General features: G+C 44.8%; 1 protein-coding gene across 2 annotated transcripts in view; it reads right to left on the bottom strand.

Annotated features, from left to right (window-relative positions):
• The window catches only part of GLRA1 (glycine receptor alpha 1), a 39,789-nt gene that overhangs the window by 3,055 nt on the left and 12,225 nt on the right, over window positions 1–24,509 (bottom strand). The window contains exons 2-8 of one of the 2 annotated variants that reach the window (XM_076349827.1): window positions 20,947–21,077; window positions 16,931–16,998; window positions 8,080–8,303; window positions 4,186–4,268; window positions 3,381–3,518; window positions 2,638–2,852; window positions 1,812–1,958 (exon numbers count right to left, since the gene is read on the bottom strand). In XM_076349827.1, the coding sequence (XP_076205942.1) occupies window positions 1,812–1,958; window positions 2,638–2,852; window positions 3,381–3,518; window positions 4,186–4,268; window positions 8,080–8,303; window positions 16,931–16,998; window positions 20,947–21,077 (1,006 nt within the window). Of the gene's footprint in view, window positions 1–1,811; window positions 1,959–2,637; window positions 2,853–3,380; window positions 3,519–4,185; window positions 4,269–8,079; window positions 8,304–16,930; window positions 16,999–20,946; window positions 21,078–24,509 lie in introns of those variants that run through there. The other variant, XM_076349828.1, reaches the window with a different exon arrangement.

Here is a 24,509-nt window from a genome sequence, read left to right on the forward strand (position 1 = left end):
GTGCTAGTCCTCTCCCCAGCTGCCTCCACCAGCATGGACCACTGCAACATCTCACTTGTTTTTAGCCTGACATGTCATACCTAAACCAGGCAGAGCTACCCAGACAAGTCAGGACATCAGGACAGAGCAATTAGGTTCTTTGGCAGCTGCACTAACCCATTTGCATATTTGCAGTCAGCTCCTGGTTTTCTGATGAGCCTGCAAACCTTGTTCATTTTGCTTTTGCAAGTGTTTTTGTTTATGCTCTGTTCCAATTAAATTGCTGTGAGATTGGGCAGGGATTGTAATAGCAGCCTTGTGTTCAATGGAACATCTCTGGCAAATATCTTTTAAACTCATCTGTATATTAGTGGCTTTTTTCTCCTTATTGTTTTATCAACAGAGCGATCTGCATACAACAGCACGGATCCAGAGATGGGATGTCTGAATCTAGATGAAGAGAGAAAAGCAATATGAGGCACCCATGTTGGGTGGTTTTAGCCATGGCTCTATTAAGCAGGCTGCATCTTCTGAACCAAAACTGCCTCAGTTGATTATGAGATGGCAGGGTCTTGCTCTGGCCAGACAAAATCAATGGGTGCTGATGGTCTCATCTGTTACTTCTTTTCCCTTGCATTTGTCCAACACTTTTCATCCCTGGTCCTGACTGCGCTGGGGACAAGTGAACAATTATCTCCTGTTTTGCAGATAGGACAACTGAAGCAGAGAGAGGCAAATCTACAAAGAGACAGGGATTCCTGCTCCTTAGCCCCCACTGCTTCCTGGAATGGTGGCAGTTCTCCAAGTGCACACTGTGAACTTCTGGAGGACAGGTTAGACCCTGGGAAAGACTTTTAATGGCTGAGTGAAGCAATGGAATGGGGGGGGTGTGTGTGTCTGGGTGGGATGGGTCACGGAAGGCTCTTTAAAATAGAGGGTAGACAAATACCTATGAGGAATATTTTAGGCAGACCTTGGTGGTCTCCTAGGGGCTCTCTTGAGATTCCCATCAGCAAAATTTTCTGGTTTTTTTTTTTCTTAGCAAATTTACTGTTTTTTTAATGTTAGCTTGTGGGCAGCCTCTCAGGTCTGGCGCTGAAAATTTGATACCACCTACCTGATTCTACTAGTTAACTGAGGACAATTTTTAAGTGCCTTTGGTCTTGTGACTACAGTCACCTTTATGTTTCTTTCTAGTGCATCCTGTGAGGTGAAATCTTTGCTGTGGTACCTCAGCCTAAAAGCTAGCAGAGTCCAGGCTGCAGGAGATGCATGTCTGTGACACATGCATGCTTGTGTTGGCATCAGTCATGGTGAGTAAGCATGGAGCAAGGCTAAAGCTGAGAATAATGCTCTTTCCTTCAGAGAGGAATTTGCAGTCAGTCTGAGAAGCAGATGCTTTTGAACACAGAGATGACAGAGACAAAAGAGGTGTCACTTACCTCCAGGCTAATGTAGGCTGTCTTGTTGGGGGATGCTGTTCTCTAATAGACATCCCTCACACTTCCCTGCCTGCTTCCCCCCGCCCTCACTGTGTCTTCTGAAGAGAACTCAGACCAGAACATAGCTGTGTGGAAATTGTTCTGTTGAGAACAACCCTAGACCACTTGGCTAGCTAACAAAAACCAGCTTGCTAGACTCCTGGGGTCAGCAGACTGTTAGAGAGAATTCCAATTCATTGACGTAGCCCTGCTTTTTCATGTGTGACCCTTCTTAACACCTGACCATATACTGAGGACTTCCCTAGGAGCTAGTGGCTCAGTTCAGTTGACCATGTAGTGATGTTCTGCTGGGACAGATTCCAGCCGTGTCCTTCATGCTTTATGTATTACCTTATGGTGCCTCCTCTTCCTTCTGAACCTGAGCAGCTCTTTGTGCTGCCGAGACACAAAGTTGACGGCAGCGTACTCTAGAAGTGCAGAGAACACAAACAGCAAGCACACAGCCATCCAGATGTCTATGGCCTTCACATAGGACACCTAGGAGTCAGACAGAGAGACTGAGATGGGGTGGCTTCTTCACCCAAACGCCTTTTTGCTTGCCATTTTACATGTTACTCCCAAGGTCTTTGGAAGGAGTTGATCAAGCCGTGATATGGTTGACATCTGCTCTTCAATACCAAAATCTAGCTCGTTTAATATGAATGTATTATCAGGCCACTGAAAGTGCTCCTGGGCTCTTAAGTAGCAATAATTCCACAGTTTTTAATTTATCCAGGTCTTGTTTGTGATGGTTTATATGCAAGGAAAATAGTGATCTAGTCTGATCACACCAGAAGCCCTTCATAACAGGGAAATTCAGTACTATTATAAAAGTATGATGGTCAAGTGAGTAAAAAGCTAGAATGTAGAGTGCATATCCATGTGTGGTTGTTGCAGGGGTTTGTAAAGTACAGAGCTCCTGGCTAGTGGGAGCTGTGGTGGATCTTGGGGTGAGTGCTGAATCTTAGGGAAAGTTTTGCTGCTAGTCATAGGAACTCTGCTAAAATTTTTGCAGGAGGGGACTGCAATTTGTTCTCCTTGCCCTTAAACTGGAATAGGGCAATGGCAGCAGAACGTCTCTTGTGTTGAGCAGGAGGATCTGTGTGGTGACTTACTTATGTGCTGTCCCCAGAAAGTGCACATTTTGCCCCTCTGCGAAGATACGCGTGTTCCCTACCTTGGGCAGTGATGCTCGGGAACCAGAGCTCTGTGTGGTCATAGTGAGCACCGTGGTGATCCCCAGGCCAACACGAGCAGGTGCAGCATCCATATTGATCCAGAAGGAGATCCAGGACAGAATGACAATAAGGAGGCTGGGGATGTACATCTGGATCAAGTAATAGCCCATCTGCCGCTCCAGGTGGAAACGAGCTTCTATACAGGTGAACTTGCCTGAGAACGATGGGAGATACATGGAAGATTACTGATAAGGCACAGTGAGCCTCCTGTTTTCAGCTATTGTCTGGGGACTTTCCTTGCATTGCCTAGAACCAGAGTCTTGTTAGAGGAGGAAATTAACAGCTGTTGCCCAGTTCTGAAATATGAATGTACAACATCAACGTAGCAAAGAAAACTCTTGGCAGTATGTCCTTTGTCACTTAAATTTCACCTGCTCCCTTGCATCAAAGATAAAGGAGATGCCGGGAGAGAAGGTACAGACCAAACACCCTTGAACAGATGCAGATGTTACAGGCGACAAGAGGGTTCCACACACTTGTGTCTGTTAGCTTTTTGCTGGCTATGTATGTGTATGTTTACTGGCAACATGTCTATGTGTATTTATAGGTATGTTGTCCCTAGCCGTGTAGGACAAGGCTTGTATTACCAGAGTGCCATCAGACATAGCAAGAGACTCTGGCAAATGCACAGTCCTGAATTCCTCTCTAATGAACCCAGCAGCTAAGGGTAAACAGCACTGACCTGTGTTATAGTGCTTTGTGCAGTATCTCAAGTCTTTTTCTTCTTTGAGGATAAACTGAGGCAAAGTCAGCCCGTCAGCAACTTGCACGGCTCCTTTTTCTTGCCACTCAAATATGAGATCATTCATTGTGTAGCCAACTGTTGAAAGGAGGAGACAAATACCATGTGAAACATATTAAATACTCATCTGGAAAGGGACAGATTTGTAGAAGAGAGCTATGCTTGGAGGCAAAGATTTATCCTGGCCTTCCTTGGCAATGCTGTAATGAATGGGATTTGGGTTGAGGCAGAACTGCTTATGCATATGGTAAAAGCTAGGGTAATGACCTGCACTGGAGCTGTGATGGTGTGCAATGAATTGTCTGCAATAAATCACATTTTTTTCTTGAATTTGGCTTGTTGGGCTGTTTGCTATTTTTTCAAACTTGACCTCTTTCTCTGAATGAAGTTGTGCATCATCTTTTCCTCCTTGGGGATAAGCAACGTGTACAAGGAGCAAATGTTCATCAGAGAGAAAAAATCCCATTTGCAGCTGAAAGCACTTTCACCTTTCTCTTCCAAAGTGAAAGGCCAATGTAAATACAAGCAAGCCAGAGCTCCTCTCGTGGGATCTTTTAACATTTGGCTTCTCTAGGAATCGTCACATGTTGAATGAATGGAAAATCCTGAGCAAGCGGTTCTTGAGCAAGCCTCCAGTGAAGGCTGAACTGGGAATGGGTTGCAGCTGGGGAGGGAGATGGCAGGGGAGAGAGAGAGGGAAAACGCGTTGTCTCCTCTCCAAAACAGAGATGTGCACAGGACTCACAGCTTTCTAACTGCATGATGCACGTCTGTACGTCCATGGGGAAGTTCTTGAGGTCCATGGGGCAGGCCAGAGTCAGCGTGATCCTGAGGAGAGAAGACAGCACGGGGGAATGCCAAACAGTTTGTGGTACTGATGAGAGGGTGAACCCTCTCGGACACCCAATGTTGCAAACAGGCTGGTACCTTTCCCAAGGCACACTGGTGTGCCGGGGGAATGACTGATCATGCACTTCTTCCCTGCCTGTGTTTTCACATGTGGTGTTGGAAAGCATCAGAAATGCCGAGCATTTAGGCCTGTGATATAATTCCCGGCAGAGTCGCCTGATGCAGATGGCGTTTCATTGCAATGTTGTTTTGGACTGTGCAGAACAAAGCGTTCCTGCACCGAACAGTTTTGCTGCTTCTGTCTCCATTTCTTGCCTCGGGTTCACAACAGTCTGGATTAGCAGTAAGCCCAAACTCATCCTCTGCACCCCCCAGATACATTTCTAGAGACTGGGACTGTTTGGAAATCTTTGAACAGAACATTTCTGTGTCAGAAAAAAAAAGACTTTTGGTCAAGATCACAGGTTGCTGTGGGGGAAAAGAGAGATTTTGGTGGGATTTTCTGCAGGGAAAATGCCCTGTGGTAAGTCAATATGAATCTCTGTATCTTCCTGAATTCCTGCTGTGCATCTTAAGACCTCTACTTTTGTCTCTCAAGCTCTATTTTCCACTAGGTGCAGGCCGCATTTTCTGTGGTATATTGCTGTGCTGCCTTATACCACGATCTATGCTCAAAATGTTTGTTTGGTTCAACAAGCTGATATTAAATGATTTGATTCAGAGAGCTAGACTTGTGTTATTTGGTTTGACAATGCCAAAAATGTTGTTCCCTGAAGTGTTCACATTTTTCAGCTTTTTGCCTTGATGTAGAAATAGCAGAATTTCCTGGGGGACAGGAATTGAATTTTTCTATCATCAGACCTACAAGAAACTTAGTAGGAGGGAAAGGTAGTTTAACTTAATTCCTTATGTTGGAAGAAATTCTCTGCTTGAGTTTAGAGGCATGTTGGGACAGAAGATGTGACAGCAGAAAGAATCAACCTGTTCAAGTTTCCTTTTTATGAAAGCAACTGCATTTTCTGTATTTAAACAAACACCTTAGCAGAAGAGAGTCACTGCTAGCCTTTGCCTACTTTGTTTTTCTCATCGCATCTCTGGCAGGGGACTCCAACTCCGATCAATCAGAGAGATAAGCCTTCAATTAGATCTTCAGACAAGCCCCTTGAGAAGAATTTACTGTAAATATCTGGCAGATGTGGAACAGGGGTGGCTGTGGCTGCGACTAGGTCGTGAGATGCCGAGCACATGCTGGACAAGTGTGTGCTGAGAAGGGATCAGAGAGTGAAATCCTCAAGGGTGATTTTGGGTGAACCCAGTGCTGAGCATGCTGAGTTTTGGGTCCATGGGACAAAGTCTACCTTCTTGTAAGTGCCTTGACTAGAATTTGATTATTGCAAATAGTAGTAGCAAAGAGCCAGTTAGAAAATGGCAGAGCACTTTAGATGGAAATGTTTTTTTTAAAAGGGAAAGACTATTTCTCCTTTTAGAAACTATTTACATTGTGTTCTTCCATCATGAATGTCCTCTTTTTGGTTTTCACAGGAAAATGTACTTAAAAAGAAACCTATATTTTCATTTGGAGATGAGAGAGAGAGGAAAGTTCTTTTTTTAAAACAAGAACTGAAGTGTTTTCAAGTTTTTGTCTTGAAAACAGTGACCAGCTCAGCCACATTGCTCCATGTCCCCTGCTGAGTCATTGCTCCGTTTTGCAGAGCAACCCCAGGGCTGGGGTGACCCATTATTCACCCTCTGTGCTCCTGCAAACCCACCTGGAACAGGACTCTGTGCCGCGCTCACTGCCAAATTGCTGGTGGCGGTGTTACTACCTGCCTGTTTTTAGAAATTAAGAAATGTGAGGTTTCTACACTCAGCCAACATGCATGGCGATTCTCTTACTGTTTTGGCCATCGGGGATCTGGTCTTTGGACTGGAACCACCACGACGTTTGATGGAGGCTGTCTACGTTGCAGAATTAAGCTGTTTATTTTCCATTTTACAGCTCCATGCTGCTTTTTCTTCCCCATGGCTGCCACTGGGAGCTGCAGTGTGAGATGAGGTGTGTGTACCTTAGGCAAATTTACATTATACATAAGGTGAAAGATAAAGTTGAACTTTCCCTCTTTAAGCTCATGAAGTTTGATCTTAATTTCATTGGTTTAAGGAGTGGATGGGGTTGGAAGTGAAGGTGGGGGATTGGATTGATTTCCTGTGGGAAATTCAGTGCAATTAGTTCGTCTTCACTGATGGATTCTTGGATCTAGCAATAAAAGGATAAATGGGAAGAGTTATGCTGAGACAAAGCCATGGAGCTCTACTTAGCAGTTTCCCTAATTTTTTTGTCAGGAAATGCTGCAGTTTTCAAAACATAGTTTTTCATGGGTTTCTACTAGTTTTCATGTAGTACAGCTGGTTTTAGGTTTGTGTTAGTATAATATCTCCGGTAATTTTACATTAGGGATCTTAAGGAATCTACTAGTGAGGAGCAGAAGTCCTCAGACTGGGAAAGGTAGAGATGTGCTAGATTCCTTCCCAGACCAACCCTTGATCTCAATATGCTTTGGCTAACACCTTCCTGGTTATTACTTTTCTGCCTGTTGTAGAAGCAGCAGCGAGTGGCGACCATCTGGCTGAAGGACCCACATCCTTCTGCTCCAACATGGATTCAACTACTGATGTAAGGAGGCATTTCCCATCCGCCCTTTTTCACTCAATTTTTTTTCTCTCCCTTCTGCAAATAAAACTGTTTCTGAAAATAAATTTCCCAGGCATAGTTGTGTCTTAGCAAGCGTTGAGGACAGAGCTGCCTGGGGGTGTGGAAGTACCCCCAGCTATGCAGTGGTCTCTGCTGTCCCAGAGGCAGCCCGGCTCATGGTGTACAGTCTCCACGCCTTTTGAAAGCACCATCCTTCTCCAAGATCCTGACTTCTGGAAGGAGGCATGAGGCACAGGAAAATTTGTCTCTGTCTCAGGCTCTTCATTGGTGTGTGATAGAGCACTACCAGGCTGCCCAGTCCTTTGGGATGGGCATCTTCTTATTTAACCGTGAAGAAAAATAATGGTGTTTTGCATGCTTTCTTTTAAAGGGAAACTACTAATGCAAAATTAGGACTTGAAGCTCAGGTAGCTGGTGGCAGTTCCTTAGAAGGATTCCACACTTTTGCCAACCTCTTCTTCTTGGGGTGGCTGGAGTAAGACATCTTCACTTACAGCACATTACTCTGCTCCCACAAGGACGTGCTTAGACATGCACACAGTGAACTGTATAGTATACCTTACTGCTGTTAAGCACAGGTTAATGCTGGATGTAAAGGTCCAGATGAGGGAGGCGGTTAATGACCTTTTTCTTTCTTTTAGCTTGTGTAGCTGTATTTAACTCAAAAAAAATTGAAACAATATTGGTCAGGAAAATAAGGATGTGTTTCACTTTTCAGTGATTTTTATGCGAAGGAATCTGCCCCAAAAGGAGGATGAAACACTGGCAGAGGCTGCCCACAGAGGTTGTGGGATCTCCATCCATGGAGCATTTCAATTTGGCCAGACAAAGCCACAGCTAACCTGAGCTACTGTTGTCAATCATTGGGAGGTGGTTGCATGGGACACCTCCAGAGGTCCCTTCCCACCTTGTTGCTATGACAGTGTTAACTGGATGCTCTCCCACTTAAAACCCCTCAATTTCTTTTATCCAATGGCATGCTCAAAGTCTCCACTTTCTCATTTTAGTCTTGAACAGTGCAAGTTTAACTCTGCCCTCCCCCACCTCGGTGGAGCTCTCCCCATTGAGTCACCTCACCTGATGCTGTAGAGGACATTGCCATTTCTGGAGATCCTCAGAAGCTTGTTGTCTGTGGTAATCTCATGGAAATGGGCCCCTTTCTCATTAGCGAAGAACAAGTCAGGCTTCCAGATGGAGTCCAGCATAGAGGGGTCCAGGTCCAGAGAGTCATCAGGATATTCGTTGTATGCCAGCCGCGGGTCATTCCACTGCTGTCGCAGGAAGATGTTCACCCTGTAATCCTGCACGGTGTAAGCAGGGAGCAGAGGAACGCAGTTAGTGCTCAGAGCAGGCTGAAAGTCCTGAGAACTGGGGAACATGTACTAAAATCATTCTCAAAAACAAACCATGTCTAGACCTACATTCCCAAGCTATGGCAAGCCTTCTTGGCATTATTTCTCAAGGAGCTGTCGCTATTTTTAGCTCTGTAGCTTACAGCTATCTCATAGCATGAGCAGCTGCCTATCCTTGCATTCCTCCGTCACAGCAATCATCAGCTGTGTGTGAAGTGTCAAGACCTCTAATCTGAACCCCGGGGCTGGAGAAGCGATGTTCGGTTGCAGGGATCGTAAGGGCTAGTGTCAGCAAGATGACTGTTGCAGAGGATTAAGGGGGGAAGGACATCGAAGCCAACTTCTTTTCAGTGTTGAACCATCCTATATTGTGACTATGTACGGTTCCTCCAGACTTGTGAAAAGAAAAGGCACAGTGAGACAGGCAGTCCATGGAAGGGATGTTCCCTGTGTGTTCACTAATATAAGGGTAACTCAGATGAACTGATGGGAGCAACTGCCCTTGGTGAGAGTATGTGAACATGGGAGGGGTGTGCATGAAGTGTACTCTCCTAATCCTAAGTGAGTGTTCTGGGTTCCCCTCTCCAATGTCAAAATGCCATAAATGCTACAGATTTTATAGGATGACCACCTTCTTTAATTGAAACGAGTCCCCCAGCACTATGCAAAATTATATCTGCCTAGTAACTGTGTGTCTTACAGCTCCCCTGAGTTCCCCAGGCCAAGGCTGGCTGCTGAGGTTGAGCTCACTCTCCTGGACAATTAAAGGCAGTTTCTGTTCTCCCTGTCTAACCAGTAGCTTCCCAGGGTGATCTGCGTGCCTCTTTTCTGCTGAATTTCACATAAGAAAGTGAGCCAACAAACTGAAATGGGGAGAGGACGTGCCAGCTATCAGGAGAGGGACAGAAGCTCCATGTCCATAAATTAATTGAGATTTTCTAAGTTTAGAGGCAGACTGCATCTGAAGAGCAGTATATAATAAACCAATTTCACTGCCCTGGCCCAAACTAATAGTTGCTATCATGGTTAAGGGTTTCTTTGGTGCCTTTCTAATGCTAATGTACTTTGAAGACTTTTATTAAGAGACAGTTAATGGAGGGTGTCTGACATGCTTACAGGTATCTAATACCTGCTGCAGGCACTAGGACCTTTCCTTCAGTGAGACTATTTGGCACCTCTGAGGAGATCTTTCTGACTCTGCCATCAGGTCTGTTCTTTCCATCTGGAGAACACAAAGCTCTGGAGTGAAGGGTGCATGTGGAGGAGAGTCTTTCTGATGTTGCTGCCTCAAATGCTCGCTTGACTGTGAACCTACAGCCTCTTGTCTAGGAGGACATGACTCTTGTGGAGTCCAGGCACACTGGAGGGCTGGGAGAGGATTGTGTCTTGGGTGCTTTGTGTTTTTGCATGGGGCAGTTCATAGCCAAGCCCATGGTCTAGAATCTGTTTCAGGCCACGTAGTGCCATCTGCATCCTCAGAGCACAGAAGCTGCTAATGACATTAATGATTGTGACAACAGCAAATGGACCAAGGACTTGATGTTAAAAGGAGCAGAGGTCTGAACATGAAAAAGAGTTGCAACACTCTCTCCTTCTGCTGATATTCCTAATGTCACCTTCACAAGTCCTAGTGCATCCCTCTGACTTAATTACTCATCTCTGTCCACACTGGATAATGTGTCTTGAGAAAGTGTGAATAGCTGCGGACAGCTCAGAACCAGGGTCTTAGTGCAGGACTAGCCAATCATGCAAACCTGGAAAAGGAAAGCAACCCTTAATCTCCACTTCTCATCGCGTGCAGCAGCTCCCCGAACAACATGTATACTTTCAGTTCTCCCTTTGCTGTGTGTAAGGATCTGCAGCCATTGCAGTCAGGGGAAATCAATGTCACTGACCTAATAGGTAGAAAGCAAAAGGTTGTTTTGCTTATTCAGCTACAAATAAGCTGGATGCTAGCAGGTCAGCTCCAGTTGGGGGCTTATGTCATGTACAACACAAATTAAACTCATGTTTGGAAGAAACTTCAGTGGTAGCTGCCCAGAAGTGTTCCCAGCCTGACTGAGTGTTGGAAGGGGGGGTAAATGGAGCCAATCTCTCTACAACAACCTGTGTTGCCGCAAATAAGCTTTGTTGCAGGAGTAAATTCACTGCTTCGGTTCCAAAACTTGCCAAAAGGAAAGGAAAAGGTGAGAAGAGAGGTGTAGTGTGATTTACATTGCCACCACAGCAGGCATAAGAGGCCACAGACAGAATGACTGCCATAGTCTTCGTCACCATGATGAAGGATCTTAACTACATGCTTGTGGGCCAAATGAAAATTAACTTCTCACAGTAGATGGCTGTGAGAAGGGCCCTTCTAACTCATCTCCAGAGACCGAGTGTCCTGTACTCATGTCCTACATGGGAACAGCCCAGGGGCATGTTGTAGATGTGTGGTGTGAGAGACTGCACTACCTCCGTCCAGGGGATGTTCAGCAGCGTGGTGAGTAACTCTGGTGCATGTTATTCTTTGTGCTCCTCCTTTGGAGACAAGTGTTTGCAGTGGATATTTTTCTGTTTTGGAATATAGACACCTGAGCATTTATGTTGTAATATGAAAAAGGCAAGGACATAGAAATATAATACAGGCACTGAATGCAATTCTCTGGCTTTGTCATTTTATGGCATTAATATTTTACCTATGTATGTGTGTGTGTTTATGAAGGTCTTCCTTAGTAGTGGGTTTATTCCACAGTCCTGACCTGGCCACTGAGAACGGCTGTTTCCTCCTAGATGCCTTTTCCCTTATGACAGACAGCTGCATTGCACTGTAGTATTGAAGGTGCGGAGCAGCCTTTTAGGTTTCTTGTGTCCAGGCTTATTTGAACATAAATGTAAAAACAAGCACTGTGACTGCAAACTGGACATGACACTGCCTGAAGAGCCAGCAGAAGGCATGGAGAGCAAATGGGGCGTGTCTGTGGCTGTGACATAGCCTAAGATAAGGATTACAGTATTCTGTACCAGCTAAAGTATCCTGTGTGTGAGCTTTGTGCCTAGGCATTGCAGTCAAGCTGAGAGGTGATGAGCCAAATACTCATTCGTTGGCTACATGGAGAGCTACAGTGTTTCTCCTGGATGCTGTTGTATGAGATCTTAATTAGCATCACCAAGAAGTCCACAGTTATTCCTCAATGGTGGACAGAACAGACCAATTTCTGATGTGAACGTTCAAGAAAAAAAAAAAAAGGTTTTACTGGGACTGCAAACTCAGCAAAAAAAATCTCTTTCTCCATATCCTTCTTATCACTTGAGTTCCTCATTTGTGTGCCAATCACATCCAGGCATTGATTATCTTGTGCAGCCTGCTCCTCTGGCTGGCTTGGGAGTGGAGAGCAGCAACTCTGTGTTATGAAGGCATTCAGGAGCTTTGCAATTTGGCACAAAGGCATTTTACTCCCAAGGGTGAAATGACACAGAGCAGGAAGGAACTAACTGAAGTGATCAAAGTAGTTCAGTTTGATAATGCTGAAGTGAAATTCTGCTTAGTGGCCTCGCAAGGAGCCAAGGAAACAGAAGATCATTTCAGACCGTTCCTTCCCAAGAGACCACAGTCTTGGCATCTGATGATGAGTGAGCGGATGAAAGCAGCGGCAGGCTGGAGGTAGTGCTGTGAAGAAGGGATGAACGCTGTCAGGAAACTCAATGGGTTTCAGCCCCTGACTCAGGGGTTCTGTCAGACCAGCCTCTGCACCGAACAGTTTTGGTGAGAGACTTCACTTTGATAAATTTACATTTTGCTGATGGAAAAAAACAGGGTAGAGACTGAACTCCCTCAGGAGAGGATTCTGTTATCCCACCTGGACAGCAGAGCACAAGGGGCTTTATTGACATAGGGTTCATTCGCTAGAAGGGGAATGAACAAATATTTTTAAGGCTACTTGCCCTGCAAAGGAGCACTACAACTGACTGCAAAAAAAAAAAAAAAACAAAACACACTGGGAGCAGACCTTGGAAGGGTTAATAAGGGACCCCATTACCTTGCCACAGCTGTGGCCAAGTAGCCAATTTGAAGCCTCCTGTGAAAACCACAGCTGGGCCAAGGGGAGGAGGCCCCGTGAACAGCAGTTGTGTTGGAGGTACTGCTGAGGAGGAACTCTGTTGCTTGAGGAAGGTAGGCGATGGGGTGAGGGGTGGGAGCAGTACCCTGGTGCTTAATATGTGTGGGTTTTTTGTTCTGGAAACCAAAGCAGAAAGTTTTTCAGGGCCTTCCTACAAGAGGAGGGGAAAGCATATTCCTCTGGGTCAAGGATGGAGCTGCTGAGGGGGGTGGGCTGTAGCTGCTATCCTGAATTTCACACTTAGGAATTTAGTAGTGAGGTCTTGTTCTTCAGATTGGTTTTTTATGTCCTTGTATTTGAGTTGCATAGTCCCATTTCATGGCTTCCTGCCCCCCCCCCCCCCCCCCCCCTTCAGTGCAAAGACAAACTCCAACCATAGAGATGGCCAAAACACTGCAGGTCTAATATTGAAACTGCAGTAGACTGTGAGATGGTGTGAAAACCTTTTCATTTTGCTTTGTGTGACTTGTTACATACATATCATATCTGTGGGGCTGATGGTTGGTTTTAAGAATGACTGACTGCAGACAACTGAGCTCAAAATGTAGCCTTTGTTACAGGCTTTGTGTGTTGATACTTACATCTTTCGCTGACCTTGGGGTGAGTGGGCCCAGTGTTAAATGTGACCCGTATGCTTCATCAGTCGTATTTGCTGTCTGCTGCACTATGGCTTGTGAGGCTGGAGTGAATTGCTTAGTCTGTTCTGCAGGATGGTTTGTTATCTCATTGGAAAGCTGATATACAGATGTCTCTGAATAAGTATTTAACACTTGGACAGTTGCAACCTCCAGCTTCTCCTGTCCTTAGGAGATGCTGGGAGACCAATTGTGGCTGTGATGCAGCTGGCTGGGAGGTTACATTTAGTTTGCTCTTTTCAGATGGCATAACTACGGCATGAAATCAGCAGAAACAAATCTGCATATGTACACTGTATCTAGGGGAGCCTGTGCTGGCTGTTTTGTGGCTTTCGTTCTTTTACACTCTTGTTTGCTGCATGTAGGCCCTTTTTAAAACATGGGACTGGGATGTGTCATCTTGAGCATTGAGTCCAACTCCTAGCAGCTCTGCTGATGATATAAAAAAGTATTCCTCCTTCTCCATGTGCCTTCACTGTATACAAAATGCTCCCAACTGCCTAAGCCAGTGAGATCCATAAAACCGCAGCTTCCATTGGAAGAGAGATCAAGGGCATTGCTCAATCCCAAGTTCGCTATTATAGCAGGAAATTTGTTAGATGAAATGCTCAGATAATCCTACCAGTTTCTCATGCTACAAAGAAAAGCCAAAGCTGGTGCAGTTTATTCACTTAAGCACCCAGGGAACAGGGTCTTGGTTTTGACTTCTGTTTCATTTTGAATAAAGAATTTGTAGCTTTGCTATAGGTTTCCTACTCTGGTGTGGCTGGGCGGAAGGTGTTTGTGCTTTTGAAGAGCAAAAAGGGATTTAACAGCTTGTGGTTGGGGATTGTTTGGTGTTTTTAATAAAAATGAGTGGATGCATCTTGCGTTTGTCCTCTGGAATCCCTTGCTGTTGGATGCACTATTGTAGTAAAGCTTTGGGACAGAAGGAGGCTGTCTGGACTTGTCTGGCTGTGGTAGTTGGTAGTATCTTTCCCCTTGAAACACTTGTTGGGTTCACAGGGATGTGTTCCAAATCACAGGTTCCCTGGTCCATAGAGCTGACTGCAAGTGAGGTTGATGGATACAAGTTATGAGCCACAATCTAACATAAATGTCCAATCAATTTTGTGTACCACTAGGGGCTTTTATGTTGGATCTCCAGTTCTGCAGGATGCTTAAAGGAGTTCATTTTGCTCACTCTAAGTCAGCTCTGCTTTGGGGAATTCAGTTTGGATGCTTTGTCTTTTTTTTTTTTCCCCTTCCTTCCTTCTATCCTTGCAACAGTTTTCGGGTCTCCATTTCTTGCCTTGTTCATTTTGAACCTTTGTGGGGCAGATACCAGCTTTCTGCCCACTCTGGGAAGTCTGTGCCTTCTCTCGGTCCCAACTCATTATCCTTCCTTCTGAGGTTTGTGGACCCAAATGGCTGCATCAAATGCCTGTTTTGTTCTATTTTCTCCTCTTCCTCTACCTTCCATGATGCCTCAAACTGTAAGTGAGCATTCATCTCCAATTTCTCTAATCCTCTGCATGGTGACCTAATGATTTACACTGATTTATGAGATTCAAGCAGTGTAAAATTAAATGGCAACAGTGGCGTTTTCTGTAGGAACTAACAGCCCTGCTATGGAGATATTTTAAAGCCGCCTCTAATAGCATGTGTAGTATCCATAAAAACCTGTGACTCTTCTCCTGCAGGTAGTAGTGCAATAGTAACCAAACATAAGATGATGTAGTACTCAAAATCTGAACCTGGCCAGGCTTAGGGTGCCTAATGATTGAGGTTTAAACCATAATGTTGTTCTTTCTCTCTTGGCCAGTGAAGCAGCTGGGGGAGTGTTACCATCATCAGTCCCAGGGGTCAATGATAGACTACTACTTTCTTTATGGTAAAACATTGAATTGCCTCTCTTCCCCGCCCTCATATTTGATCGCTTGTTTGAATTCAGAGTAGTCAGGTCTGTCTCAAAATCCCTTCATGACAGGACCTTCTGCCCTTCCAGAAACTGTGGTGGGGAGGTGACACTGACTGTTTGACCTGCTGCATCCTCAAACAGAGGGGAGAGACTGGCTTCTCTGCAGAGTAAATCCCAGGTTAGCAAATCCCAAAGACTGCTCTGACTTGCTGGGCTCTCATTTTTGGATGTTTCTGTACCTGTGTTGCTTGAGTTCTGGTCAGCATTTACAAGCAGAATTGCTGTCCCCCAAAGAAGAGCATCATATGAGGTTGTGTGCAGTGCTGTGTCAGCCTGACATCTGGACTAGCTTGTCAGAGCTGGCTTGGGTATTTGTAGACAAAGCAATGTGCCCAGAAGGTATTCTTGGGTTCCCATGGGAATTTTTTCTATGGAAGATAGACTATGAAATGAGTGGCATCTGGAGAGGATAGCAAGTCCCTGCAGCATGTCTTGGAGGTGAACCGCATCTCTCTCTCTCTCTCATGCTAGTCTACACTAATTTTATGGAGCATCCTGCTCACTGGGATCCTGTGGCATCTTTGTATGACTGCTCCAATACATCTTGCAATGTAGGACAGATATATTGAAAAACATGTCATTGTAATGTGCTCTGTACGTTGCACAGGGATCCCTTGTGGGCCTACCCCTCTCCCTGGCAGTCTGTGGATCATCTCTGCTAGACTGTGTAGGAACAGACTATTTATTGCCTGTAACACCAAAGGAGGTGTCCAATAAAATAGTACATTAGGAACAGATGTGTATTTCGGTTCTAGTTCTCTCTTTTGTTTTATATACAAATGAATCCATGAATATACTTCTTGCCTGTGAACTCTGACAAATTCTGCAATCCAACTATGAAATGTGTTTCTTTGTGTTTGGACAGAGTAACAGCTTTTTTTTTCTACTACTGGAACTGAACTGCTCCCGACCCCAAACACTTCCAGAAGAATGGTATAGTGTCAAAAGAGATGTATAACCCCAGGTATATAGCTGTTGATCTCCTCTGACAGTGGTGTGCATGACAAGTAATGTTCAAGTCAAGCGGTGTAATCTATATGTAAAGCCTAAACATCCTGCCTGAATGCACAAAACACCTGAGGCTGGAGTCTTGCATTCTTCATTCACCATCTTTCTAGAAAAAGAATTACCAAAGAGTAATTAAACACCATTTTTCTGGATTAACTTTAATTAGCACAGAGGTAAGGCACTGTACCTCCAGAGTTTTCCTTTGCTGTTCACTGATTATGTCACAACTAATCTTTAATAGTTTTCAGATGGAGCAATTATCTCCTGTTCCAGTGATCCTCTGCTCCTAGTGTCTTGCCAACTAGATACAGCCTTTAGCCATGTTCACTAATTTTGTCTGAAGTGAGCCTTAACTTGCAAAAACTGTGGTTTTTTTATTAAAAATCATTGTCTAACAGAAATATGTCTCCAAGAAAATAATTATCTAGTGATTCTCTTAATCTTTGGGAATCTGAAATCTGGTGCAGACTGAATTTGAGTCCAGCTGATTTCCCTTCACTTAAAGTGTTGAATCAAACTTCTGGATTTATATGCACTTAAACACAAAGTATCTGCAACTGTTTCTGAGCTTGGAGCCTTAGGCAAGTCTTCAGAAAAGACTATTTGTTGCCTTTTCTGACCCTTATACTTTGCCTGTACAGTGTTTTCATAGAGATGCAGATATCACACAGTTGCAGACTGTGTGATCTTCAACTACATGAAGTGCGAGTCTTGTGTGTTGACTGTTAATTTACTCAAACCTTAGGTAAACTTGGGAACATGGAGACAATATTTTCCTCTGCTCACACTAAAGAGGAGGGTGGTGCTGCATTTGCTGGGAGTGCAATGAGGCTGAGCCAGTAGCTGAGCAGCTGTGCTGTGATTTTTACTTACCATAGTTGTTTCTGCAATCGAACCAAAGCTGTTGATGAAAATGTTGCAGCTGACATTCACTGGTGGGCCTGCATGACAAATACAGATTGGAACAGCATTTCACCGTGTGCTTATAAGACAAAGTATTTTCACTCTGTAGTACTAAAACCTATTGTGGGAACAGGGTGGCTGAGGGGTGGGTATGGGAATAAGGTCTCGATGGCCGGCTTAGTCTAGTCTTGGTTCTGATGCCAGTTTGACATCAGACAATGCTCTTGCTTTGGCTCTGTTCTCCTGTTTGGGAGAGTGTTTATATATCTCTTCTGTGAACTGTTTTGATGAAAAGGAATAGATCACAGCCAGGCAGGACAGCTTTCTGGATATCTCGACATTGCTGTATGGGTGCCAAGCTCACCTTGAATGTGATAGCAATGTATCCCAGAAAAGACCTGAGAGACTATTGACAGGCCCTCTTGTTTAGAGTTCTATACTTTTAGATTCTTCAAATGAGTATTTTAAATGTTTCTAAACTAGGACCATATACTCCCTACGGAGCCAGTGCAGCAGTGTGCTGTAGGGATCAGGCTGGGTAAAGGAGCAAGTACCCCATGTGATAATGGTGGTGTCTGCTAAGGCTCACAGCTGGATAGGAGACTTCAGGGCTCTGCCAGCAGAAGTTCTATGGCTGTACTCTTTTGGGAGAGGGTATTCCCAGACTTTGGGCCATGCTTCTCCTGGAATTTATTTGCTTTCAGACCAAAGCTTTGCTTAGCCTGCTCGTATTAGAAGAGTTAAGGGACCACCAAAGGAGGGGCGTGAGGATTAAGGGATGAAAAGATTGTGGTTAGAGGATATGGGGATCAGTCTGTTCGTGTGGTGCTGGTGCCCAAAAGTATCAGTATGACTGGAAGCGGATCACAATATTGCCTGGCAAATGTGAGGTGGAAATGCTGCGTTTGGACTGAGGGAGATGCCAAGAGCTGCAGTTCAGCACAAAGCAAAAAGCTGGAGAACATTTTGGAACCAGAGGCATATCTGGTGCCTGGCAAACCAGTGGCTTGCCCACATATAATGAGAGGATTTCTGTAGAGCCTTAACAAGGGAAGGGGAGAAGCGAAAAGGGCCCCTGCTCTGGGGGCTCCTGAAGGAGCTGCTACTGGTCCTGCCCAGTGTGTGGTGGGGAAAGGGAGCCCAGCCAGAGAGCAGAGGATACTGCCCCAGGAACCAAGATCCCCCTTAACACTGGGAGAATTAAACTTGTATCATCCCTGTGACGGATGCTTCTGGGAAGATAAGATCTGTGAAAGCGGCGAGTGTGGATTTTTAGATTATTCCCCCATCCTTTATGGAGATGAGGATGGTGTCTGCATTTTGAACACTGCCTGATGGCTCAGCCTTGCTCGGGGAGTGATGCTTGCCCCTTAAGGCCACATCTGCAGTCTGGCAGCTGCTGCAAGATGAAATACTGGGAGGGAGGAATGGCTTTAATGAGAGGCTTGTGCCTCTAATCAGTGCAAACTTCCTTCTGTGTGGAAATTAATGGAATTTCCTGATTACTAAGTAACATTTGGAGCTTGGTTTGCTCCTTTTCATTTCCCTTTCCTCCTCTCCTACTTTGGCCTCTTCTGAAACTTTGTGCCTGTCCTCTGCAGGAGTAGGATTGCAGCCACGTAACAGCAATGTTCTCTATGGCTGGGATTTTCTTGGTATGAGTCCCAGGCCATCTGAACAGGCTTCTGTCTAACCAGCTCCCAGACAGCCCTTTGCCAGCGCAGCAGCAGCTCACATACTGTTCAATCTGTGCAGCTCTTCCTCCAGACTGTTAAACATAGGCATGGGCTAAAACATCAGATACAAAATGGTGTCTCTTTTTTTTATCCTTCACCAAACCCTCTTATCCAACAGGCTTATGAAGTTTATCCAGCAGCTGAAAGCACACGTTTGATCAGGCTTTAATGCTTGTTTTATCCCTTCTGTAGTGCTCCTGTTGAGCTCAGGAGTAAGTTTTCTTCTCTGGATCCATCTCATAAACCGTATAGAAGGTCCATGTGCATGTGATTTCCCTTCCCAAAGGGCATGGCATAAGAAAAATACTGAGCAGACCTCCTGGATGACTGCATGTGCTCATGCCTTTGACATGCGTGAAAGATTTTGGCCCTCCTCTTCCTGAGCCTGTGCTGACGTGAAGCTGAGTGTGGGATGAGCTTGGCCCAGTGCATGTGAAGAAGACTCCTTGGGGCAGCCCAGCTCTTGTTGAGGCACTGCGCTCTTCCTGCTGTATCCAAGGGGAGCCGTGAGCACTCTGCAGGGTTTGGGTTTTTTTTAGCTTGTGTGAGGCTCTAGAAACTTCCCTGCACTGAAATGTGCCACCTCTGCAGTGGGATGCAGCTGTAAAGGAATATAGTTTTCCAGCAGCAAGGTTAAGGGTACAGCCTGGATGAGAGGTCCCTTGTCCCACACCTGCTGGGTTCAGGTCTGTCCCTGTGTGAGTAACTGGCTTCATCCTCCAACTTAAACCAAAGCCCAAATGCTTCTTCCTTGTTTTCAGAATGTGAATCCCCAGCTAAGTCCAGACTTTACAGCATTTATGGAAAAGCTGCAGTCATCTTTTTGTTAATCTTCCCCTCCCCAAAAATCAATCTGATATGGATCTTTGGTATTATTTTCATTTAGGTCTAAGCCATTAAAATGCCCTTATGAGTTACTGCAGTTAATTTAAATGACATGCTTTGAGAGCTACAACCCCAAGCTCTGTAAAACACCTCCTATGCCTCCCATATAAATTGGAGCCTGATTTATGTGTGGGAGGCTAAGCCAGCAAAACTGCCCTGTGGGGAAGGTGTAGTTCATTGAAATAAAACTGAAATTAAATTATCTGAAATAAAAATGCAATACAGCTGCCTTCAGCAGGAAGATAATGTATACATTTCATTAAATATTAAAGTTTAATTTCTTTTGTGTGTGTGCATAATTTAGTGGTAGGCAGGTTTACAGGGTGGTTTCTTAACTCTTTGTGATTTGGATAAAAACAGCAGTGTTTTCTGCTGCTTAGTTGATTACTAGGACATAAGCTTCCCACCTATATTTGGGTTTAAAAGCCCAGAATAGAGCTTATTGCTGGAAGCTGGATGGCAGGTGCTGTCACCATGATTAATGGTTCCTGGGAGCCCTATGTTAGCATTGCCAGTGACTCTCGGGGCAAGGAGGAATTAGTGGTAGGAAACAAAAGAAATGAATGAAATGAGCATTGAAGATGGCTAGACAGTGGTTGAGAGGGGGCAGGTCCTGCTTTATCTCTTGGGTGTGATTCGAGGGCAAATAGCTCTGGGAATGTGAGCTCAGTTAAAAAGAAAACAAAAAAATCCCACAAAACCCACCCTTGTTAGACGAGTTGGTTTGAGGAGCAAAGAAAGGTGTTCTGTTGCCTCTTCCAAGGCCTGCTTCAATGCTGCTTAGCTGCCAGTGAGAACAGGGTGAGCTGGGGAAATCAGGTGTGAAATGCAGCCGTTGTGATGGGGTTGTGTTGGGCACTAGCTTAAGAGCCCCTCTACTATGGGGGACGGTGGTGGGTCAGAGCTGCCCCTGGCATCTTGCTGAATTCCTCTGGAGCTGATGGGAGAGACCCCTCTTGGCTTCAGTGGGTGTAAGGCGGGAGCATTGCCCGCTATTAGAAGGTGCTGTGGGCAGTGACTTAGGGGGAAAGGAAAGCTGAAGCTTTTTCTCCTAATCTGTAAGGTGTTCAGCTCCCTGCCGGTCACTGCTTGGTTTGGCAGGATCCCCGATCCCTCAATGTGTTGATATTGAAGTGCTTCCTGCGTGTAAAGGTATTACAAGGTTGTTTCCATTCTGAGTGGAAATCGGATGCCTTTCCAGACATCTACAAGAGATCCATATGCCAAATCTCTCATCATACATATTTCATATGAACATAAAGATTGTTCGTATTCCATATACAGTTAGGAAGGCATTCATGCGGGTTGCATGCAGTTTTCAGTCCCAAAATGAAACAAAGCCACAAAAGCAGGGTTTTTGCATACCTTTAAAATTTGGCCTGATCCTGGCATCGTATCCTGAAGTTCGCCCCATCAACTTATCCAAGAAGTCGGAAGGAGACATGGGTTTGGGGGCAGATCGTGCTGCTGCTTCAGCTTCTTTGGAGGCTGCCAGGCTGTGTGAGTAGAAAGGAGGAGGAGGTTTTAGTGTACATCCCATACTGGGCAGTGTTTGGGGTCCAGAAACTAAGCAGTCAGCATCTCATTCCTGCTGTGAAGCAGGATGGGAACCTGTGTGAATTCCTAATGAGGCTGGTCTCTGCTAATTTGTTTGCCCAGCCCAAACATCTCTGAATACAGAATCCCAGCTGCCACCAAAGTAGAAGAGAGATGATGAGTGGAGAAAATCCTTTTGTGAGTTTAGGTATAGCTCCTTGGCATGCCACTAAATTACAAATGTGAACTCTGGCACTGAGCTCCACAGGAAAAATACACTCTGAGATTAGTGTTGGGCAGCAATTACTGCTTAATTACATGGCAAATAGCAAGGAGCGCATTTGGTACTCTGACAGTCTAATTTTCCAAAAGGCAGGTAGGATCAGAGCAATCTGGAATCTGAGGCTTAAATGAGTGTCGTGATTGTATAGCTCCTGCAGAACCTTTGAGACTGTAGGGGATAGATGTATTTTTGCTTCCTGCTTGCTGGCCAGTCCAGCATTTGCTATTGGTACCTGCAATGCAGGGGTCTGAGTTCAATGCAGCAACACGGTCTCTGGACTGGGAGGTGTATGGAGTGCGATCCTGAAATGATACTCTGTTGGGTTGAGGACGAAAGGAAAGGAAATCTTTCTGGGACCTGTATGGCCTCTGGGGCGGAAAGAGTGAAATTACCAATTTATCTGTAGAAGGTGAAAATCTAAGACTGGCAATGTGCCTTCTGACTCTATGGGAGTCCACAAGATCTGTAGGGTGATGATTTGGGCTTAGGAAGTCTCTGTTGTTGCCGTCTACACAGGAACAAGTGACCCCTGGTACTAGATGCTCTTTCTCAACTTTGCAGGAAGGTTTGATTTCCAAGGCAGGAATAGACACTATTCAGTTCCTTCCCTATGGTTATATGGCTTCTCCTCAATCACAGATCTGTTCCCAGGCTGAAAGTGTGGTGTAAAATTGCCTAGATCAGCAAAAAACCCCATGGGTGACAATGTGTTTAGGGCAAGAGCTGTCTCAGCCCATGGGTTCAGATGCCTGATGCTGGATGAAGCCTACAGGCAGTATTGCAACACAAATGTGTAATAAGCCAGAGAGCTGCTCAGGAAGAAGTAAGGTTCACTGCTTCACCCTTTGCAAAACTCCTGATTTTTTTTTTTTTTAAAGTACAAGGGCTGTGTGGGAACTGTGAGAAGCCACTATGGCAGAGCAGCTGAGAGGCTTAAGCATGTTTGCAACAGGCACATGACATTTAGCTACGTATGTCCTCACAAATGACACCATGAAGTCCTCTTACAGTATGAGGACCTCACCTTGGGAAGTTTTGCATTTCTTGTCTCAAAAGAGTCTGCAGTAGTCAAATGTGCTGTCTTTCGGAAGAGTAGTGCTAAGTACTGACACAAGATCTATCGGGAAGAATTTAGGGACAGTTGTTATGCATAGCATTAATGTGACCCTGCCCTCAAAGACCTGTTCATACTATGCAAGTTTGAGCCGAGACTCCAAAGACACAACTCTTGTCTAGACAAGACCTTGACAAGAGTGTTTTGAACCACAGAGTTCCCTGGGGACTTTAAAAATGGATGGGATTCAAAAGGGCTTGGGTGCCATGATTTCAAATTCAGGAGTCTGTAGTAACCTGTATTGCATTGACTCTCTTTTCTAGTGTTAGCAAGTGATGTCTTGCCTAGCCTTGGTTTTCAATCCTGCAAACTCGCAACTGGAGTCTGGCTTCTTCTGCAAGCTGCAACTGTATTAGGGTTCTCTGATTGCTAGATTTTTAACTGTTAAAAATTCTTTAATTTCTGCAATAAAGATGGGAGATAAATTCCAGATAATTTTCAATGAGAGTCTAAAACTAGGATTTAATTTACCCTTTACATCTTCACAATCCACTCCTAGACAGGACCTTATCTGAACTGGCTGATGCACACATTCTTGGAGATGATCTGACAAGGTGCGGATCTAGCTTTTACTATAGCCACCTGACATTTCTTGTTTTGTGCCCGTCTCTGCTCTAAGAAACTATGCAAAGCCAAATCAGTGTGTTTCAGGGGGAAATAGGGTTGCGGAATGGGTGATGTTTGTTAATTTTTTTTTTTAAGGAAAACAACAGGGTGCAATTGATTTGCAAACTCGGAGGAGGAAAGCTGGGAGTGGGAGAACAATCGATATTGGGCCTGACTGCTGCATTCCAATAGAGTGTCTGCATGGCAATGAGTCTAGAGAAAAGATTTCAATTAAGCAGCAAATGACTTGGTAACCAAAGTCTCCTGCCACTTCAGCAGCAAGATGCCAGGTAGTGCAATACACTGATTTCTTATTAACTGTAGACTGGAGGAAGTATATGGAAGTGGAAAGTGGGGGGTGGGGGGGAGGCAATACAAATCTAATAAGCTTTAAGTGCAAAAAAATAATTAAAAACTGCAGTTCCCCTGGCAATCATTTTAAAAAATGAGGTGAAAAAGCACAGAAATCAGTGTTCAGCTTTCCTGTAAATTCGCTGTGAAAGCCCATGCTGAATATGTTCACTCCACTTCCAATGAGTGAGTCTGCTGGTGTTTCTTGGGTGCCATTTTCTGATTCTTTCTGCTTCAAAGCTGCAAGTAAATGAATTTCATGGGCTCAGTTCCTGCATGGAAGGATATATCTAAGACAAATGATTCCCACAAGCATCTGGGAGAGGGCTGCCCTCTCACAGCCCCACTGCTTTTTGCAGCTTCGTGCCCACCCCTATAAGCAGTTTCTGTAAGCACCTTTGGGGTTGTGCTGAAACTGTCAAATGTGGTTTTGTGCCTCCTGATGTATGTTTTAGAAGCTCTGTTTGGCTGCTGCGTGTTGTTACCCTGGTGGTGTTACCTAGGAATGATGAGTTCCAAGTTTCTTCCAGTTTCTATTTGTTTCTATATTTCATATATTACTAAATGTTTTCCTAAAACTATCTGGTAACAACTCCCCCCTTAGATTTAACAAGAAAAGGCAAGAAAGCAGGGGGTGAGAGAACAGGAAAGCCTTTCCAGCAGCAGGCAGATGTGTCTACTCTCTAGCTCAGAAGTAATAGCTCCCAGTGCTGTTTGCTGCTGCAGAGAGGCTGGCCCACCCCACCATGCTTTGGAGGGATGGATTGCATCTAACACAACCCTGAAGTGTTCACTCTGGTTGTGACAATTGAGCTTTGCTATGGCAGTTTAGCTCAGACAGAACCCAAAAAAGCTATCAGCTTTTGTTTTCTTCCAGGTCTGTCTTGGCCAGGGCTGTGTACTGCCTTGGGAGCTTTCTGGGATTTTCTCCATCCCTTAGTTCTTACAAAAGCACCCTTGAAAGTCTCATAGGACTGTTCATGTCCTGGCCCAGCAGAGACAAGAAGAGGGAAATTGCCAAGTGATTTGAAAATTATT

Source organism: Aptenodytes patagonicus, chromosome 12 (genome assembly GCF_965638725.1).
Source record: "Aptenodytes patagonicus chromosome 12, bAptPat1.pri.cur, whole genome shotgun sequence".
NCBI lineage: Eukaryota > Metazoa > Chordata > Aves > Sphenisciformes > Spheniscidae > Aptenodytes > Aptenodytes patagonicus.